The sequence below is a fragment of the Macrotis lagotis genome, chromosome 1 (assembly GCF_037893015.1).
Source record: "Macrotis lagotis isolate mMagLag1 chromosome 1, bilby.v1.9.chrom.fasta, whole genome shotgun sequence".
Taxonomy (NCBI): Eukaryota; Metazoa; Chordata; class Mammalia; order Peramelemorphia; family Peramelidae; genus Macrotis; species Macrotis lagotis.
The window spans coordinates 629,689,983-629,708,338 of NC_133658.1; the positions used below are offsets into that span (position 1 = coordinate 629,689,983).

At 33.6% G+C, this 18,356-nt stretch overlaps 1 protein-coding gene across 4 annotated transcripts in view; it reads right to left on the reverse strand.

The window, feature by feature from the left end:
* Positions 1–18,356, reverse strand: part of LRP1B (LDL receptor related protein 1B) — a 2,479,914-nt gene that overhangs the window by 953,855 nt on the left and 1,507,703 nt on the right. For all 4 annotated transcript variants that reach the window (XM_074215080.1, XM_074215079.1, XM_074215078.1 and 1 more), the window contains exons 14-15: positions 10,573–10,762; positions 5,909–6,031 (exon numbers count right to left, since the gene is read on the reverse strand). In XM_074215080.1, the coding sequence (XP_074071181.1) occupies positions 5,909–6,031; positions 10,573–10,762 (313 nt within the window). The remainder of the gene's footprint in view (positions 1–5,908; positions 6,032–10,572; positions 10,763–18,356) is intronic.

The window sequence follows — 18,356 nt, forward strand, 5'->3', positions numbered from 1 at the left end:
CCTTCTTGTCCAACTCTTTTTTTTCAAATGCAGCCCTACTTGATTTCAGTTACAGGAACATTATGTTCATTCACCTTTCCCTGTTCCTTTGGGTTCTTCTCCCCTTTCTCAGCTATCATTTGCATATTTTCTTCCCTCTTTAGATGGTAAGATCCTATTTTATTTATATCCCTAACACTCAGCCCAGGAGTTAGCACATAAATGCTTAATAAATGTTGACTATACTTTATTTGATGAGGAAAAGATCCTTCAATATCAATCTCCATGAATAGAAACTTCAGACTAATATGGAACCCTAGCTTAGGAGGCTAACCCCTAGAGAAGAGCAGCAGTGAACTATCAAAGAGGCTCATAAGAGATATGACCATAAGGTGTTGGTAGTTGTTTCTTATAGTGACCAATATTTTTCTTAATCAGGTGCCTCACTTAAGTGATTTTTTCTACTGAAGTACTACAAGTATTCTAAATGTCCTCCCAGTCTCAGCACCCTGATAACCTGACATTTTAATTGATATTTTATTTTTACAAATACATGTTGTGAAAATTTTCCAACATTCATCTATGAGCATATGCATACTTTTAAATTACAAAATTTCCTTCCAGCCTCCCTTCCCATCCCCCTGTTCCTCAGCAACAGACAGGATAACATTGTACATACATTTTTGTGATAAACATATTCGCAGATTAGTTATTTTCAGTATGAAGAATTAGAATTAAGAGAAAGAGATACAAAAGAGATCTGATAACCCAACTTAATCATGGTTATGTTTCATTGTTCAAATTTTTAACAAATTTGAATTGGTCAAGTAATTTCCTTTATATCCACATAGGAGATTTAAACTAATTTTTCCAGTCCTCTTTAGAATGAATCAACAAACATTTATTATTTCCTCATTAGTCCCAGGCATTGGGAATGCAAAGAACAAATGAGAATGTTCCTGCCCTAAAAAGTATTCAATTCATTATACTAGGATATATTTAAATAAAATATTTAAATAAAATATTTAAATAAAAACATAAGGGTCATCTAGGTGATACAGTGAATAGAATACCTGGGTTGGAGTAAGAAAGGACTGAGTTCAAATCTGCCCTCAGAAACTTACTAGATATGTGACTCAGGGCAATTGAATTAAACCTGTTTTCTTCAGTTTTATCATCTATAAAACAAGCTGGAGGAGGAAATGGTAAATCACTCCACTATCTTTGCCAAGAAAATCCCAAATGGCATTATGAAGAATCACATGTAACTGAAATAACTGAAGAATGAAAATGTGCAAAATAAAGAGGAAGAAATTTGGCAGGGGAAATAACAAGTAATTAAAGAAAGGTCTCTCTAAGGAAAGGACATTTGAATTGAGCCTTAAAGAGAGCTAGGAATCCAATACACAGAGGGGAAAGAGGGAGAATATTCTAGGTAAGAATGTTCAAAGGAATGAAGACTTGAAATGTTCTATTCTGGGAAGAGGAAATGGGCCAGTTGGAAAGGAAAATAGTAGGTATGAAGGAGAACAATGTGTGATAAACATGAAATGATAAATTGGGGGCAGATTGTAAAAGACTTTGGTACTCCATCTGTACTGTCTTCTGAAGAAATAGGGAGATGCTGAACCTTCTGAATAGAGGATTGATAGTGTCAGACCTCAGTTTGGCAAAGGTATGGACAAATAGATAAGAGAAGGATGAAATATATAGAAAGACCAGTTGGAAGCTGATCTAGTCAAGAGTCTATGAGAACATAAACAAGGGTAGATAGTTGCTTGTGATTATCCTATGTATGACAGGGTAAGATGACAGGACCAAGTGTCCCCTAAATTTATGTTTCTTGTTGTCATGGTTTACATGAGTATAATAACTGTTTTAGCTCCTCTAAACTCGTGCTGAAGAATCTTTGATTCAACTCTCTCTAATCCCTTTAAGTATTCTGGCTTCATTTATACTTTTAAAAGTCAGTATTAATGTGACTCATTTTCTTTATTTGTTGGTGATAAAAAATTGACATACATTAATATCAACAGTTAAATAAATATTTTAGCTATTCTAAGAACTATGGGATTCTTAGTTCCTTTTGACTTTTCATCTCTATTCTGTTACAATTGTTTGGGTAAAAGAAAGGGCTGGAGAAGATAGAGGATTGTTTTGCAGTTCTGTTTGTTTCATTGCTTACTATAGACCATCCTCCCTCCCTCAAAAACTAATTATCACTGGTAGATCAGTCTTCCAATAATTGACTTCTTTGCCCTGAATTAGAAGACTATTCCAGAATTAGGCATATTTTATCTCTCATTGGGCCAGTACTTGAAGTCTTTATTCTAGCAATCACTCATTTGAATAAACATTTATCAAGATAAATAGGTGTTAGGAAGAAAAGGGCAGATAAGTAAATATAAATTGAGGAGGAAGAGGGACATATTTTTCAAAAGGAAAAAAACCACAGAAAAAGAATAAAAACTGAATAGCTCAGAAAAGACTCTACAAAGGAGGGAATACTTGGGATAAGACTCAAAGGAAGATCAGAGGTGTGAGAAGCAGAGATTAGAAAGAAATATGTTCCAAGCATGGAAAATAGCTTGGGCAAATGTGCAGAAGTGGGACAGTGAAAAGTTTGTGAGCAAGTAGAAGTATAATTTTTATGGGATGAGGAGTTTATGAAGGGAAGTCATATGAAATATAGCTGGAAACATAGGAGGGAGTTAGAAGCCTTTAAAGATCTATCGAAGGAATAGCATTTGTTAGGGAGGTGAGGGAGGGGAAAATAATAGGATGGTATACTAGGATGGTATAGCAGCATACCATTTGGTCAGTTTGATCTAGTGCATAATTCATAGTGTCAGTTTTGGAAAACTGTTGTTTGATCTTTTTCACAACCCTACAGGAATGATGGCTACAAGATGATTTGACCTCTGGCCCAGGACTCAGAAATATGAATTTAAAAAGTAGAAACTATGACCTCTGGTAGGATCTCTATTCCAATCTACCAAGAAAGTTATAATTCTTCAAGCTTTTTTTCTTGGAGGAGTCAGAGGGAGGTACAGTTCAATAATTCCCCCATCTCCAATTCCGTTATGACTGATGCTAGGTCATGACAAAAGGGCACCAGTCCTACCTATGCAATTTTGAGGCTGGGTTAGGTACATTGGGCCCCTCTCTGACTCTGATTTTGTGTTCTAAACAAGAAATCTGAGAGGGATATGGCTTGTCTTGGAAACAACCCTGTGAATTCATGAGGCTGGAATCTCCTGGGACTTCTGTCAGTGACAATTATAATTCAGGAGAAACCTCCAGCAATTATAATACATTTCTTAGATATGATCATTGGCAGCTAAGGACCAACCCCTGTCTAGAACTCAGGTGACATGAATCTTGATGAAGAGTACAGTTGAGGGTCAAATGCTGCTCAGATGTCCTATGAAAGTCTATTTAGTAAATACCAATCTCTTGGGAGATTGTCATTTTATGATATCCAATTTATGTGCATATCAAGACATCACCCTTGTAATGTCATCGATCCTCTTCAAGAACAAAGGACAATTAAGAAAACATAGTCTCCCTTGGACAATATAGAAATTGTTTACATTTAGCATTTCCTATTTGTAGAAGAAAAACAAATCTATCTTCTTCTTGACCAATTTATGTATTATGTATCTTTCTACCCCCTTTCCCTTTACATGAGCCAAATCTAAGATTTCTTCTAGTTATTTCACCCACTCCTTTAGGGTCCTGGTTGAAAGAACCTAACCTTTTTTTCAGATGCTCTCCCAGCATTGACCAGTAATACATGTTTGGTGCAGAGTCGGGGTTGATTTAGAAAGATAGGATAGGACTACAACTCTTCTGAATCAAAGAATAGGGGTTTGTGGATGTGTGTGCATGTGTGTATGCATGTTGTGTGTGTGTGTGTGTGTGTGTGTGTGTGTGTGTGTATACTTATATCTTCAGACATTTACCTATGGTTTCCTAAGGTCATGGGAAACCAATGAAGTATTTTGAGCAAGAGTGAATTGGTCAGAACTGTGTCTTTATCAGGATGAATTTGTCATATGTGAAGGATAGATTTAAAATAAAGAGACAAGGATTTCAGTTAAGAGGTTATTGAAGTAGAATGGACAATGGTTCTTGAGGGTCTATACTAAGATATAGAGAGGAATTAATTTATGAAAATATAAAACCTATCAAAGCTTACAATGCATCTGCATAGTGTTCAAGAACCCCAGGGTTAACTCTAAATCATTTTTGTTTCACTATGAGGTATTGGAGGAAAAGTCATAGAAAGACCTGACTACATTCAATAATTTCATTCTTATAAATCAATAAATCTTCCCAAGTTCAAATCTGGACTGGACTCAGGAATTTTACTAGTCTGTGACCCTGGACAAGTAACTTAATTCTGTTTGCTTTGGTTTCCTTATCTGTTACATGAACCAGAAAAAGGAATAGCAAGCTGGATATATACATATATATATATATATATATATATATATATATATATATATATATATATATATGTGTGTGTGTGTGTATCTTTGCCAAAAAAATGGGAGTCAGAATGAGTCAGACACAACTGATACCACTTTAAATCATAACATCATAGGACCATAGTCCTAGATCTATAAAGAATATTAGATGCTGCTTACCATGAACCTATTATGCCCGGGAAACTGGTTTAAATCTCTCATGAAATACATAATATAGTTAAGACATGATTTCTGCCTTCACAGAACTCACAGGCTGCTAGATTTGTAAATAAATAATGAAAAAAGTGACTGCATTAGTCTAGATTGGGAATGGGGAAGCTCTAGCCCATGGGTTGTATTGGTGTGGCATTACTAGGAAACCACAGGCAGGATTCAAAATTCAAGAAATATAGGAGCTTTTGGGGGGTAAATTAATTGAATGTTTGACCAATTATACCCCTCATATAATGTTATAAACATCTATTGTCCCTCAGCAGAAAAAAAAGTTCCCCACATCTGGTCTAGATAATGACTAGAAGAATGGGTTTTGTGTTAGATTGGAAATTGACCATAAATAAGATTTCTTTTCTAATTTCTGTCTTTGACAGCAATCTTTAAGGAGTTCCCGAGCCTAGATCAACTGGATAACACTGGCAGTTCTAACAAAAGCAGAAAAAAAACTCCATTGCTTTTTAATCATTTGAAAGTATCTTTTAAGTGTACATCTTTAATTTTATTTGTCTCATCTTATGAATAGAGTACCAAAGGATTCTTAGAATCTCTTTTTTCATTTAAAAATCTTAAGAACCATCATCTACTTGATGCTTTTCCAGATGTCTCATCTACTTATATCCCAACAGTTCCTCACAAATCAACTGTGTATCATATATATGTGTGTGTATATATATATTATATATATGTATGTATATAGATATATAGATATATGTATTTGTTGTCTTACCCCAACAGAATTTAACCTCTGTGAGAGTTAGATTTGTTTCATTTTCATCTTTTTGTCCTTTGTCTAGCACCATGCCATGTCCATGGTAGGTATTTAATAAATATTTGTTGTTTGACTAGCTGACTGCAAGTCTTAATAAATATTAAAGAAAATGTTAATAATATTTAAGAAAATGTAAAAGAAAACCCACCCTGAAGAATATCAGTATATATTCATGCTACTTGTGTTTTTCACATTTTGGTATATATTAAGGTGCATTTTACTTTTGTGTTATTCATAATTACTAATTTGATATCCTAATTCACACTTTATTACCTTTCAGAACAATTGTTATATTTGAATAATTAAGCTAAATGAAAAGTTCCTCCATAGCATTGCACTTCCATGATCCTCAGGATTTCCATTTTTAAGCTTCAATTTTATTCGGTTTTTCAATTTTCCTTTTTTTTTCTTCATAGTAGTATATGCTTCAACTTTCACAAGAAAAGAAACTTACATATACATGTGGTTCCATTTTCATCAAGCAGTTGATTATCTGCACAAGCACAAACTCGGCCTCCAGGAATGGCTAAGCAAAGTGTCCCACAGCCACCATTGTTTACTCGACAGGCATTATTACCTTCAAAGAAAAGGGCAAGAAAAGCATATGAAAATTTAAAAAGCGAAGCCAGACAATATGTCATTAGACTCTACTCATGAATAATCTGTTCATTTCTTTGTATAAATAACTGCGCACATGTGTACTGAGGTTTCTAGTCTCATTCTGCCCCTTACTAAAGCAATCTCTCTAGGCTTCAATTTTTTCATTTGCAAAATTAGGAAGGCTGGTTTATTACCCTAGCACTATAATTTTTTGAGATCAGTATAAATATATGAACCTGCAAATACAAGGTAAAGTTAAATAACAATGTCATAATCATCTCTATGAATATATCCATACATACACATACATATATTTGCATGCTACCATAACAAAAGCCAATCGGTAATGGGAATCCTACCAATTCAGAATTCTACACTTCATTTTAAGAAATATATATATATATATATATATATATATATATATATATATACATACATATACATATATATATGACTATTTGATTATGCCAGCTTAGATACTTAAGACTTAAAATAAAGTATATTGAATTATTCAAACACAACAGAATAATACAAAAGAGGTTCTGAATTATATTGCAGCTAAGATAGAGTCAAGTGAAAAAAAAGTTATAAAAGTGACATATTAGGTTATCATATCAAAGGGCTTAGGGGTTTCATGTCATAGAGAGAATAATAAAAGGGGAGGGAAGCGAACCACACATCATAAATCTGTGCTATGTGCAATAAATATTTAACTCAATTGCATAGATCATTATGGCATAGACCTTAGATCAGATTGAATGACCTAGAATATATTGAGATCCATTTTTATTATCTAAAAGCTAAATTTGATTTGGTATCTTTACCCCTAAAATAAAAAAAAGCACAATTAAAAGCTAGTTAAGTTAATAATTCAGAATAAGCTCTTAGTAACACTCTCTGAACTCAAAAGTAATTAAACTCAGTTCAGACTTTGCCTCCAACAGTGACTGGCCCTCCTCCCTTTTAAAGTTCTTTTCAGATATAGTCATATTCATTACATGACCCTTGAATCAGAAATGAAATACTTTATAGGACTGTCTAGGCTTTCTGTCTAGGCAACATCACATAATGTACAGGAATAAATCATATTTTTAATAATTTTGCTAAAATTCAGGTTCTAGAAAATTAGCATTAATTCAATAAAATGGAGAAGAGATATGAGGAATTTAGAAGAATAAAAAAGGGGGAAATGTTGAAAGCAATAAATTAGAATATGCTTCCATATATAAAAGGGGTATTAAACATTCAGTTCACAATTATGACATGAGTTATGCATAAGACTCACTGCTAAGTATGAATTTAAAATTTTTTATGAATTTATAACTAACAAACTTTTATAAATTTATTTCACATGTAAATAGTATGAAGTGAAAAAGAGAAATTAACTATATCAGCACATATCTTTGTCATAATTATATGAATCCTCTTTTGTATCTATAAAACTCCAACATATTTTTCAAATCTTTCTACTTGAAGTAAGAACATATTCTTGTTAAAGTCAAAATCACACTTTTTTCTTTTATGTCAAAAGTTAGCTTATGAAATGTTCCACACAATAAAAAAAGATCATTATTGTTTCAAAAACATGATTAGGTGCCTATTTGTATAACCTAATACAAAGGAAATTCTATTAGCATCATAGAGTTTATTTTCAAAATTGTTTACCTTACAAATTAAAAGAAATATTTCTCAATAAGAAAAAAATTATGAATAGGTAATACCAACAAAAAAGTTGTGTCTAGAATAACAATAGGATGTGTGTGTATGTATGCTAAAATAGTCTGATTTGGAGCAAAATCATTTGGTAATAAAATTAGATTCTAAAGTCACCTCAAAGATCATAAAATTCAACTCATAGTTTTAACAGATAATAAACTATTCTAGGGATTGTGAAATAACTTGTCCAAATATCACAGAGATTGTAAGTGTCAGTGGGAGAATTTCAATTAAAATCTTCTGATTCTGAAGCCAGTGTTCTCACTGTACCACAATGAGAATAAAACCATGGGTAAAGACATAAAGCAGTGAGGGAAAAGGCTATGGGAATTCTAATTCTATGTACAAGAGTAATAGGGAAAATGACAGCCAACCTTGGACTAAGGGGGAAAGGTTTCTAAGTAAAAGGTGAGATTTTAGAAAAGCCATTTAAGTGCAGATGGGAAAATACTTAGAAATAATACCGGGGAGAAATATATAATAATGCTTGAGAAAAGAACTACACAAAAGTAGTGGGATTGAAATAATGACTTTCAATAAGCTGAAAGGATCTCTGATGCCTTGGAATTTACATATGTTTTATACACATTTGTAAGACCTATTCTTGGCCCCACTACACACTTCAAGCAGCGAAGAACTCTTCATAATTTGTGTGACTAAGCCACACAGTTTGTTTAATTTATGTATTACAGTTTCTAAAAGAGCTATAATAAAGTGAAGAAAGGAAAGACAACTGCCAGTATATAATAGACCAATACTAATATCTCAGTCTTTCAAGAGGCTCTGCAATTTAAATTTTCTGTCAAGTGTAACCTTTACATTTCCTCTAAATTATGGGAAAAGAAAAGAAAAGGGCAGTATAACATCCACTAGCAGCATAAGTGAAATTATTCTCCACTCCATATTCTAGAAAATGGCCATAGTATTTTCTACAAAACCACTGAGAATCCTTCAGGTCACTACTGTACTGTTGGTAGAACCGTGAACCAGTCTATTTCTGGAGAACAAAATTGGACCTATGGCCAAAGAGCTTCAAAACCAGTTTCCCTTTGATCCAGCAATGGTACTGCTAGGTCTGTATTGCAAATAGATAAAAGAAAAGATCTATTTGCAAAAAAAAGTTTTAAACCTCTTTTTTTTTTTGTGGTGACAAAGGACTGGAAATTAAAGGGAATGGTTGGAGGAGTTATGGCATATATTTGTGATAGAATACTGTTGTGACAAGCAGGATTGATCCAGAAAAATTTGGGAAGACATATAAACTCAGGCAAAATGACAAAATAACAGAAATATCATAAAGGATGATAAACTATGAAATACTTAGCTTCTCTAATTAATACAAAGATTCAAGACATTTCCAAAGGTCTCATGAGAAAAAAATTCTATCCACCTTTAGAGAGAAAATTAATGAACTCAGTGAAGATTCAAACATATTTTTCTTTTCTTTTTTCTTTTTTTTTGTTTTTTTGCAACATGATTTTATGGAAATATATTTTGCATTATCTCATGTATAATCAAAATCAACTTGCTTACTTCTTCAAGGAAGGGTAAAGCGACAAAAGGAGAGAATTTGTTATTCAAACAAATTTAAACAAAGAATGTTGCTTTTGTATGTATCACAAATTTTTAATGAAATAAAAATAACAAAATAAATTTAAAAATACTAAATTTAATTCTTGCTAGACTACTTGATATATCACATTTCTATTTTAAAATTGTTTTTGTATCCCACAAAAATGAAGTCTTTAATAAGAAAAAAGTGAAGATGGTCTTAAACAGTTTATTTTCCTTTAGGTATGATTTATCTAAAGGATTCCTTAAAAGTATTGTTACTAGACAACTCCCTACTGATACTATAAGTTAAAGGAGACTTACAACATAATTTATTTTACACAAATTTATGGAAATTTATGCTCATTAAATTTGTAGGAGTAATTATATTTTTCAAAAGGAGTAACTAATTAGGTTAGGAAAAAAATAAGCCAAAAAAACCCATCTGCTACAAAATGCGACCAAACTATTCTTCTTTTAGAATACCTAGAATTCTTTTAGAATACTTCTATGTGGTGTAATAAATACCAATAGTTTATAAAGATAAAAGCAAATGATCTGATTTTTCATAGGACAAAACTGCCAAAACCATTATTTCCTTTTGACCCGAACTTTTAACATAATAAATAAGCTAACCACATAAATGAAGTGAGCTACCATTAAGATAATCATTTCTTTTTAAGACATTCTACCCTAGATTTCCTTCAAATGTCTATCTCTTTTCCCATAATTTTTCCTTTCTCTTCAAAAAAAATGTTTTCCATAATATAAACCATTTAACATTTATCCTCTTGAAAAACTCAAGAGGATTATTCCATAATAACAAGAATTTTCTTTTTCACTTAAAAATAATATCAAAAAAGGTATAGAAGAAAACATCACAACTTCATTTATTCACTCAGACTAGTTATCTTATTTTTTAAGTTTTTGCAAAGCAATGGGGTTAAGTGGCTTGCCCAAGGCCACACAGCTAGGTAATTATTAAGTGTCTGAGGCCATTTTTGAACTGAGCTACTCCTGACTCCAGGGCCAGTGCTCTATCCACTGCAACACCTAGCCACCCCCTCACTCAAACTTTTTAAAACAACAAATAAAGATTTTTAATGGTGGTACTTAATTGACTGTAGTTAGCATTTTTATCATGACTTTATCAGTGTTTTCAAACTTAAATTTTTCTGTAACTACCACAAAAGAAAAATCCGTATGAAATGCAGAAGCACTATTTGAAGAGCTTGGGTATTTCCCCCATACCTTGTTGTTTCCGAGGATCATATATCTGAAGTCCAAACAAAGGTGGTCTTTCCTGTCTCAGCAGTGTCACCTCATTGGTTATCAAATCTAGCTGGAAGATTGAGCCATTCATGTAGTCAGTCCAGAATACATAATTCCCATGATGTGACAGTCCAAAAGGATGGTTCAGTTCTTTCCCACTGTAGACAACCTAGAATGAATTTTTAAAAAAAAGCAAGAAAAAGATCAGATATTTTAGGTGTGGGTAGATGATTCAGTTAAAACAATATTCAAACAAATAAATATGTCCTAGCAAATAAATTTTCATTCATCTGTTATTTCAGTCAACTTGCAAAACCACTCTTTGGAAATAATCTCATTTTGTGAACATATCTATTATTCAATAAAAAATAAAAATTTTTCCTATTTAATGTTTATTTTTCTCTAACCAATGCTTTGCTACTTTTAAATGTCTCTTTGGTAATGACAATATCTAACCTCTAAAGAACCTTTTACATTAAATTTCTCTCACAGATGGTATAAAGTATTGGAGGAAATACTATTTTTCTCATTTTTGTAGACAAAAAAGTGACACTTAAAACACTCTGTTCAAGATCATACAATTATTCAATATCAGAGTAGAAATTCAAATTCATGATTTCTGAATCTATGTTAATTTTCCTTTCATTGCACCATAGTGCATCTTGAACTATTTCTCTGGGCCTGAAGTGATTCTGACACAATGAAAGGAGGGGGCCTAGATACTCCAAGTCCACCACAGCTTCCAGAGAAAAACTGTCTTGAAATCATTAATGAGACAAAATGCTGCTTCACCTAAACTTAAGTATATATTTCCTGTGTGGTGTTCTTCCTGAATTATTCTGTGTTCTTTGTTCTGAAATTTCACTCTTAGCCCTGTAATAATTAGACTTAAAAATTCCCAAATTTTTATATATTCCTTTGAATTTATTTATGAAATTAACTCTAGCCTGAACTTGCTACATCTAGTTTTTCCCTCTCAGAATTTGACTTGATCTACATCTTTTTCACCAGAAACATTCTCTTTTTTGCTCTCTGATAGGTGCCTCTAATCAGTGAAATAAGTGAACTTTATAGAACTAACACTAAAAAAATAATATTTTTTGACTTATTCCCTTGTCTCTTCCCCTTAATTTTCCCCCCATACACCCATTATGTGTAAGAAAACAAATCATAGTAACTATCATCATTAGGGAGAATTTATGAGTGAAGGGCTATAAAGTCTCCCTACCCCTTGCTTATATAGTTGAGGCAGATAGATCGTAGATAGAATGTTGGAATCAGGAAGACCTGAGTTCAAGTACAGCCTCAGACATCTGTGATCCTGAACAAATTGCTTAATGCTTTTCACCTCAATTTCTTCATCTATAAAATTAGCTAAAAAAGGCAAACAACTCCAGTAATTTTGCTAAGTGTGGACGTGAGGTCTGTAATGACTGTATTGTTAGAACTATCCATCTTCACTGGGGAGCAGGACAATGGAGTTCTATGACAAGTGGTCAATTAGAAAGATTTCTGGAGCTCAGAGTTTTATGAGCCTTTGTGAAGTAAACTTTAGATGAACTTGGAAATGACTTTAGAGGCCAAATCAGCCTTAAAACGGCTCAAGGGCAGTCTTCAGCAGCAACTGCAAGACTTGGGACTTTCCAGCCAACTTACTCCCTGGCTTATCATATCTACAGATGTCTTTTCCCTTAAAGCTTCCCTCCCCTTCCCTTCCAAGAGCTTCTAGAAATCATTATCTGATCCTTTAGTTCTCCCTTTGAGAAACTGAAGAACTCTCTCTAACTCTCTGCTCCCTTGCAGGATCTCCTCTTCCCTCCAAACCTTTTATCATACAATAAATGAATTTAATTGGTGTATTGAAATCTGCTTCATTTCAGGTACTTTACAGGCATGAGGGTCATTTGTTAACATAAGAAAATGCCAAATGGGGTCATGAAGAGTGAGACAAAACCGAAAAATGATGATAATAACTACAGCAACAATAGTATTAACAACAGCTGTGATTGAAGCAACTAAGCTCATTTATACAAACTAAAATAGCACATTCAGTAGGCATGACTGTGAAACAGATATAGAAAATTGAAGAAAAGGTAACGGTTCTTAAGTATGTTCTTTTCCCCTTAATTATATGTATGCATGTGTCTGTGCATATTGCTGGACAGATCAAAATTTTTGTAACACATGCTTATCTTAATTATGGGAGGAGTCATTTTAAGACAAGCACCTTTCCCTTCTATGAAAAGAATCCATATATTTAGTGCCATAATATGACAAAAGAAGGAATTTACAGTCATCATTTGCATTCTCTCTTTCTCTCTCTCTCTCTTTGTCTATCTATGCATAAATCAATCAATAATTCAATTTTTATAGTAATAATCCATACTTTATCACATAGCAGGTCTGAGGTGAGAGACAAATCAGATAAAAGCACATGTTCTGGAAATAGAATACATTTAATGTAATGCCAAAATCTTATAAAAGCCCCAAGTAATGGAAAAAGAAACAAAAAAATAAACTGGTAATTCTATGGTGAACGGCCTCAATGAAAGTCTCCTTGCTTACTCCTGTCACAAGTTCTTTGTCAATAATATATAAAGTCAAAATAGAAAGCCTATATATATATATATATATATATATATATATATATATACATATGGACTTCATTCTGAAGTGAGAAAGCTTAGATTTATCAAGCTTTGTTTGGTTTTGAAAGACTTGTTACAGTTGATCTCAAATCAATAAGGAATATAATTTTCCAGACTTACAAGAATTAATTTCTAATGGTAATTTCATTTTTCAGATTAGTTTAAGGCAAGCCACATCTACAAAAGTAGAAATGATAAAGTGGCTAGTTACTCTGAGTCAGATTTTAAGTAGTAAATCTTAATTTTGCTCAGATTCTTCAGTTAATGCAGTCCTACTTAGCCTGAAGGGATCCTGTGTTGTGAATTCCAGGTCTCTGAAGCTGACTGAAGAGATTTAAATAGTTTAACCTTGGTTGGCTTTGATTTGATTCATTCCATACAGATTCATAAAGAGTAAACAGAGAAACAACTAAAATGCCCTGTCATCTCAATAATCAGAAAATTATCCCTGGAAGTTGTATCAGAAATTGATATCAAGCAGTGGAAAAGGGATTCAGAGAAGGGGGGCGGTTTCAGTTGTCCTATCTACAAATAAGATTAGTGCCAAAGATTTTCCTTACTTTCTCCCTTTCCCTACATGCCAGGCCTCCCTAGTAAATGATCTAACTAAAGCCCAACACAAATGCTCACTCCTAGATGAGGCTAATTTCCTTCCTCCCACCAAAATTTCCCTTTTTATAACTAACAACCTTTTGGACTTTGGACTTTCACAAAGAGAACTACTTACTGTTATATATATACTTAGCATGTGTTAGTTTGTACTATAATTATTTGTGTATTTGTCATATATCCCTTCCTAGACTATATCCTTTATGAGATCAGAGATCTATGTTTTATATCAATTTAGTAGCTTCCCTAGTCCCAATTATCTAATGTAGTGTTCTAATTATCTGCAAGGAATAGTCACAAACTAAATAGTGATCAAATTGAATAGGTGCTTCCACTTCTTAACTCCATAGGGCAGCCTAGGAGGAGTAGTGGATAGAATGCTGACCTTGGAATCAGGATGATGAGAGTTCAAATCCAGTCTCAGACACTTGACACTTACTAGATGTGTGACCTTGGGAAAGGCACTTAACCCTGATTGGCTTGCCTCCAGGGCAATGTACAGTCATCCTGGTTCATATCTGGCCATTGGACCCAGAAGGCTCCAGAGGAGAAAATGACTTAGCACAGAACCCCCTCACTCAAATCCAATTCATGTGCTTGTCATGGTATCAAATGTCATGGTCTTCTTCAAGAATGAAAGACAAACATCATCATCATCATCATCATCATCATCATCATCATCATCTTAACCCTAAGCAATCTGACTTCTAACCTCATCATTCCACAGAAAATATTCTCTTTTGAATTACTCTTAATTGCCAAACCCAATGTCTTTTCTTAATCCTCATTCTTTGCTACTCTGTAGCCTTTGGCATTGTTCATCACCTTCTTGAAACTCCATTCTCTCTAGATTTTGGGATACCACTATCTCCTGGCTTTCCTACTTATGTGACTACTCCTTATGAGCCTACTCGGCTGGATCCTCTTCCAGGTCACTCCTCTCCAGGGACATAGGGTGATGGAGTGACAGATGAGGCACAGCTGAGTCTCACCACTGATTTTGAAGAATTGAGCATATGGACCTGCCTTACCTACCCCTCACCCCCAACCTCTCTCTAACCCTTATTGTCCCTTAGGGCTCTGCCTGTGGCTCTTATCTTTTTTCTCTAAATTACTTTCCTTGGTAATCTCTATCCTGATGATTCTCAAATATATCTATCCTGTCTCAACAACATCTCCAGGTGACTTTCATAAATATCAAATCAAATGGTCATTATATAGCTTAAACTCAACATGTCCACAATTGAACTTTTTTATCTTTCCTCCTAACCTTCCATTCTTCCAAACATCCATTACTATCAAGGGTACCAACATCCTCCAAATTCCCAAAGCTGGTAATCTAAATGTCATTCTAGATCTTTAATACTTCTCATTACAATATCCAATCTTTTGACAAGGCTTGTCACATCTCTCAAATATATCCTTTTTTCATCTCTGACACAGTGACCAGTCTGGATCAAGCTCTTATCATCTCATGCCTGAATTATTTCAATAGTTTATAGCCTCCAGAAGTCTCTTCCCACTAGAATCCACTCTCCATTTAGCTATATACATCTCCAGCCATGTCATTCAGTCCCCTACCCCTCTACACATACACACACACACACACACAGACACACAAAGACACACACACACACACACACACACATACACACAAACACAGAGCTCTTTCCAGTCTTCTTATACCTTATTCCCATCCATGAAGTTCTTGATCCAAAGACACTAACATCCTTGCAGTTCCAAAACCTAGACATTCAATCTTTTATCTCTAGGCAATCTCTCATACTTGAATTGCTCTTCTTATCTCTGCCTCCTGAATACTTTGGTTTCCTTCATGCCTTAACTAAAATTCTTCTACATTATTGATATCAAACCCATATAGGAATGAGACTAATAAATCAAAAATAAGGATTTCTGCAGGCTGTGTGTTGACTTAGAAAACCATATACTATTGTTATCCATATTTTTGTATTTTTATCTATTTTGTTAAATATTTGCCAATTATATTTTAATCTGCTTCAGATTACACTGGACTATGTTGTGGATCACCTGTGGGCTGAGAGGTATTTATTGTCACTTGTTTACAGTCTTTCTCATAACTTCTAAATTCTATGTCTTCATTCTATGATTTATTCCCTATTTATCTCATATCTAGCTTGTTTTATTTATTTATTTGCTTGACTTGTTGTCTTCCCCATTATACTGTGAATTGCTTATAGTCAAGACCTCTCTTCTCAGTTTAGCACTGAATCTGGTATAAAGTAAATGCTTAATTTTTTTTATAAATGTTTACTAAATACTGACATATCGAATCTAGCCCCAGGTAGGAATTGAGTTATCTTAGAGAGAGAGTATTTATCAATTTACTCCTTGGTAAGTCTCTATATATGTGGATAGATAGAGAAGATAGGCCTCAAGAAGAAGAAATACTTAGTGGAACTTGCTAGAATGGTAATCTCTTTTAATAAAGACTCCAAGGTAATCAACCAAACCAAAAGAGAAAATTCTATTCTTCCATATTGTGCATCAAAACTTCCAAAAGAGAATTGTAGATATTTTAAAGGATTTAAAGAGATCACATATTAGGGGAAAAACATCAGCTGAAGACATCTTTGAATATGACTGGTAAGGAATCAGAATTGTGACTAAGATGGGATTTTGTGAGACTTGCATGCACTTAGATCTCTCAGGAAATTTCTGTGGAAGAAACTGCTATGAGATGGGTCCTCATACTGGAAAGATTCATGGTACTAGGAAATATAAACTGTGAGACTTTAGAATTTTGTAATATACTCATTTTAGAATAAAGTTTATTCAACCTAGGTATAAGGGGGAGTTGTTATTGGTTAACTGGGCTATCCAATGAAGAATATTTTTATTCTAATCATGTAGCACCATTCTCTCCCCAACTCAGTGGATAGAGTCAGAGTTATTAATATGTTTGTGTCAAAATATCCCCAAAGGCATCCTGGGTTTTTTATACCACTAGTATCTGACATATGAGATGTTCTAAATAAATGAGGAGCTGGATCTTCCCTTTAACCATTTATAGACAGCTTATCCTTATGTATACTTCTGAGCTAACCATAAACTCCAGTATTTCCTTTGGGTTTTTGCCAAATGTAAATTAATGATGGGAAAAGAGTGGAAGAATTTCCACCGAAAACTAATAGCCCTTACTAAAGAAAATATTACTATCATTGTTGAGGCTCTTCTAAAAAAATTTCATTACTTGGATCATGAGTTGCAACAGAGCATTAGTTTTGATTAGAAGAACAGAATTACTAGTGAAAAGTGAGATATATAACAGTGCTTGATTATAGTACTAATTGTATTCATATGATTTATTAAAAATTTTAAAACAAAAAAGGATGGGGTATGGTAACATTAATACAAAGTTTTCATCTTGAGCCAGTCAAATCCTGTTACGTAAGGGCCAAAGAGTAAGTGATTCATTTATCTAATTAGAGAATGAAGAAAATTTCTATGTAATTAAGAGCCAAAATACCTATAATTTTGCCTCAGTTAACTTCAGAGTACTGACAAAAGTATCCCCGATTCCCACCCTCTAAGACTTATCTGATACTTGTCATTCTCTACTTTGTGTAGATGAAGTCAGTAGATATTCACCAAAATGCTATGCATGTAATATAACCAAAATATAACTATAACTATATAACTATATAACCAGATTTATTTAAGAGTAGTTTCATGAACATTTATTGAATCACTTCTATATGAACACCATTGTACAGATATTGTTATCCTGTGAAATAAGCCTTTGTATCTCAAATTTTTAAAATTCTGACTTAACTAATTAGTGGAGTTCTTAGATGCAAACACAATTTCATGGAGCTACAAGGGTTTGGGAAATGGGAAACAACTTGCAGAGAATTTTATTAATTTACAGTAAAATTCACAACCCAATATTTGGATGGAAAATAGTTACTATCTATGGTGCCATAGGAGATTAAGGTATTAAAACTGAGAATTTGGGAGTTCTTTTGCCCTTGTCTTTATTTTACCTGTGTTCCCCCCACCCCCAATCCAACAATAACCATTTCATTCACCTATCTTCTAACATCAAATGCATCATGCTTTGGCTCAATAGACAATGACTCTACCAGGGAGAGGTAAGAGAAAACCCTCCATATAAGCTAGTTGGCTGGGAGCTCAACTTATTTATGCTACAAGTTAGTTTGTAACCTATGTTAAACCTTTTTATTAGGATGTTAGCCTTGACAGCACTATGTTCTCCATTTGAACAAATGCTCCATAATTACTTTGTAATTTGATGTGAGTTTAAAATGCCAGCTGTAAATTCTGAAGATCTTTGAGTATACAGTTGAGTGGCTCAGGCATAGAATATTTCATGTAATACATGGAAACTGGATTTTAAAACAACTCTGATGTCCTGAAAGCTTAAAAAATCCTTGGCAAACTGCAGAGAGCTGTGCCTGGTCTCCTGGAGGTGAGTGCCAGCTGCACTGCTTTCAACTCAGCCGA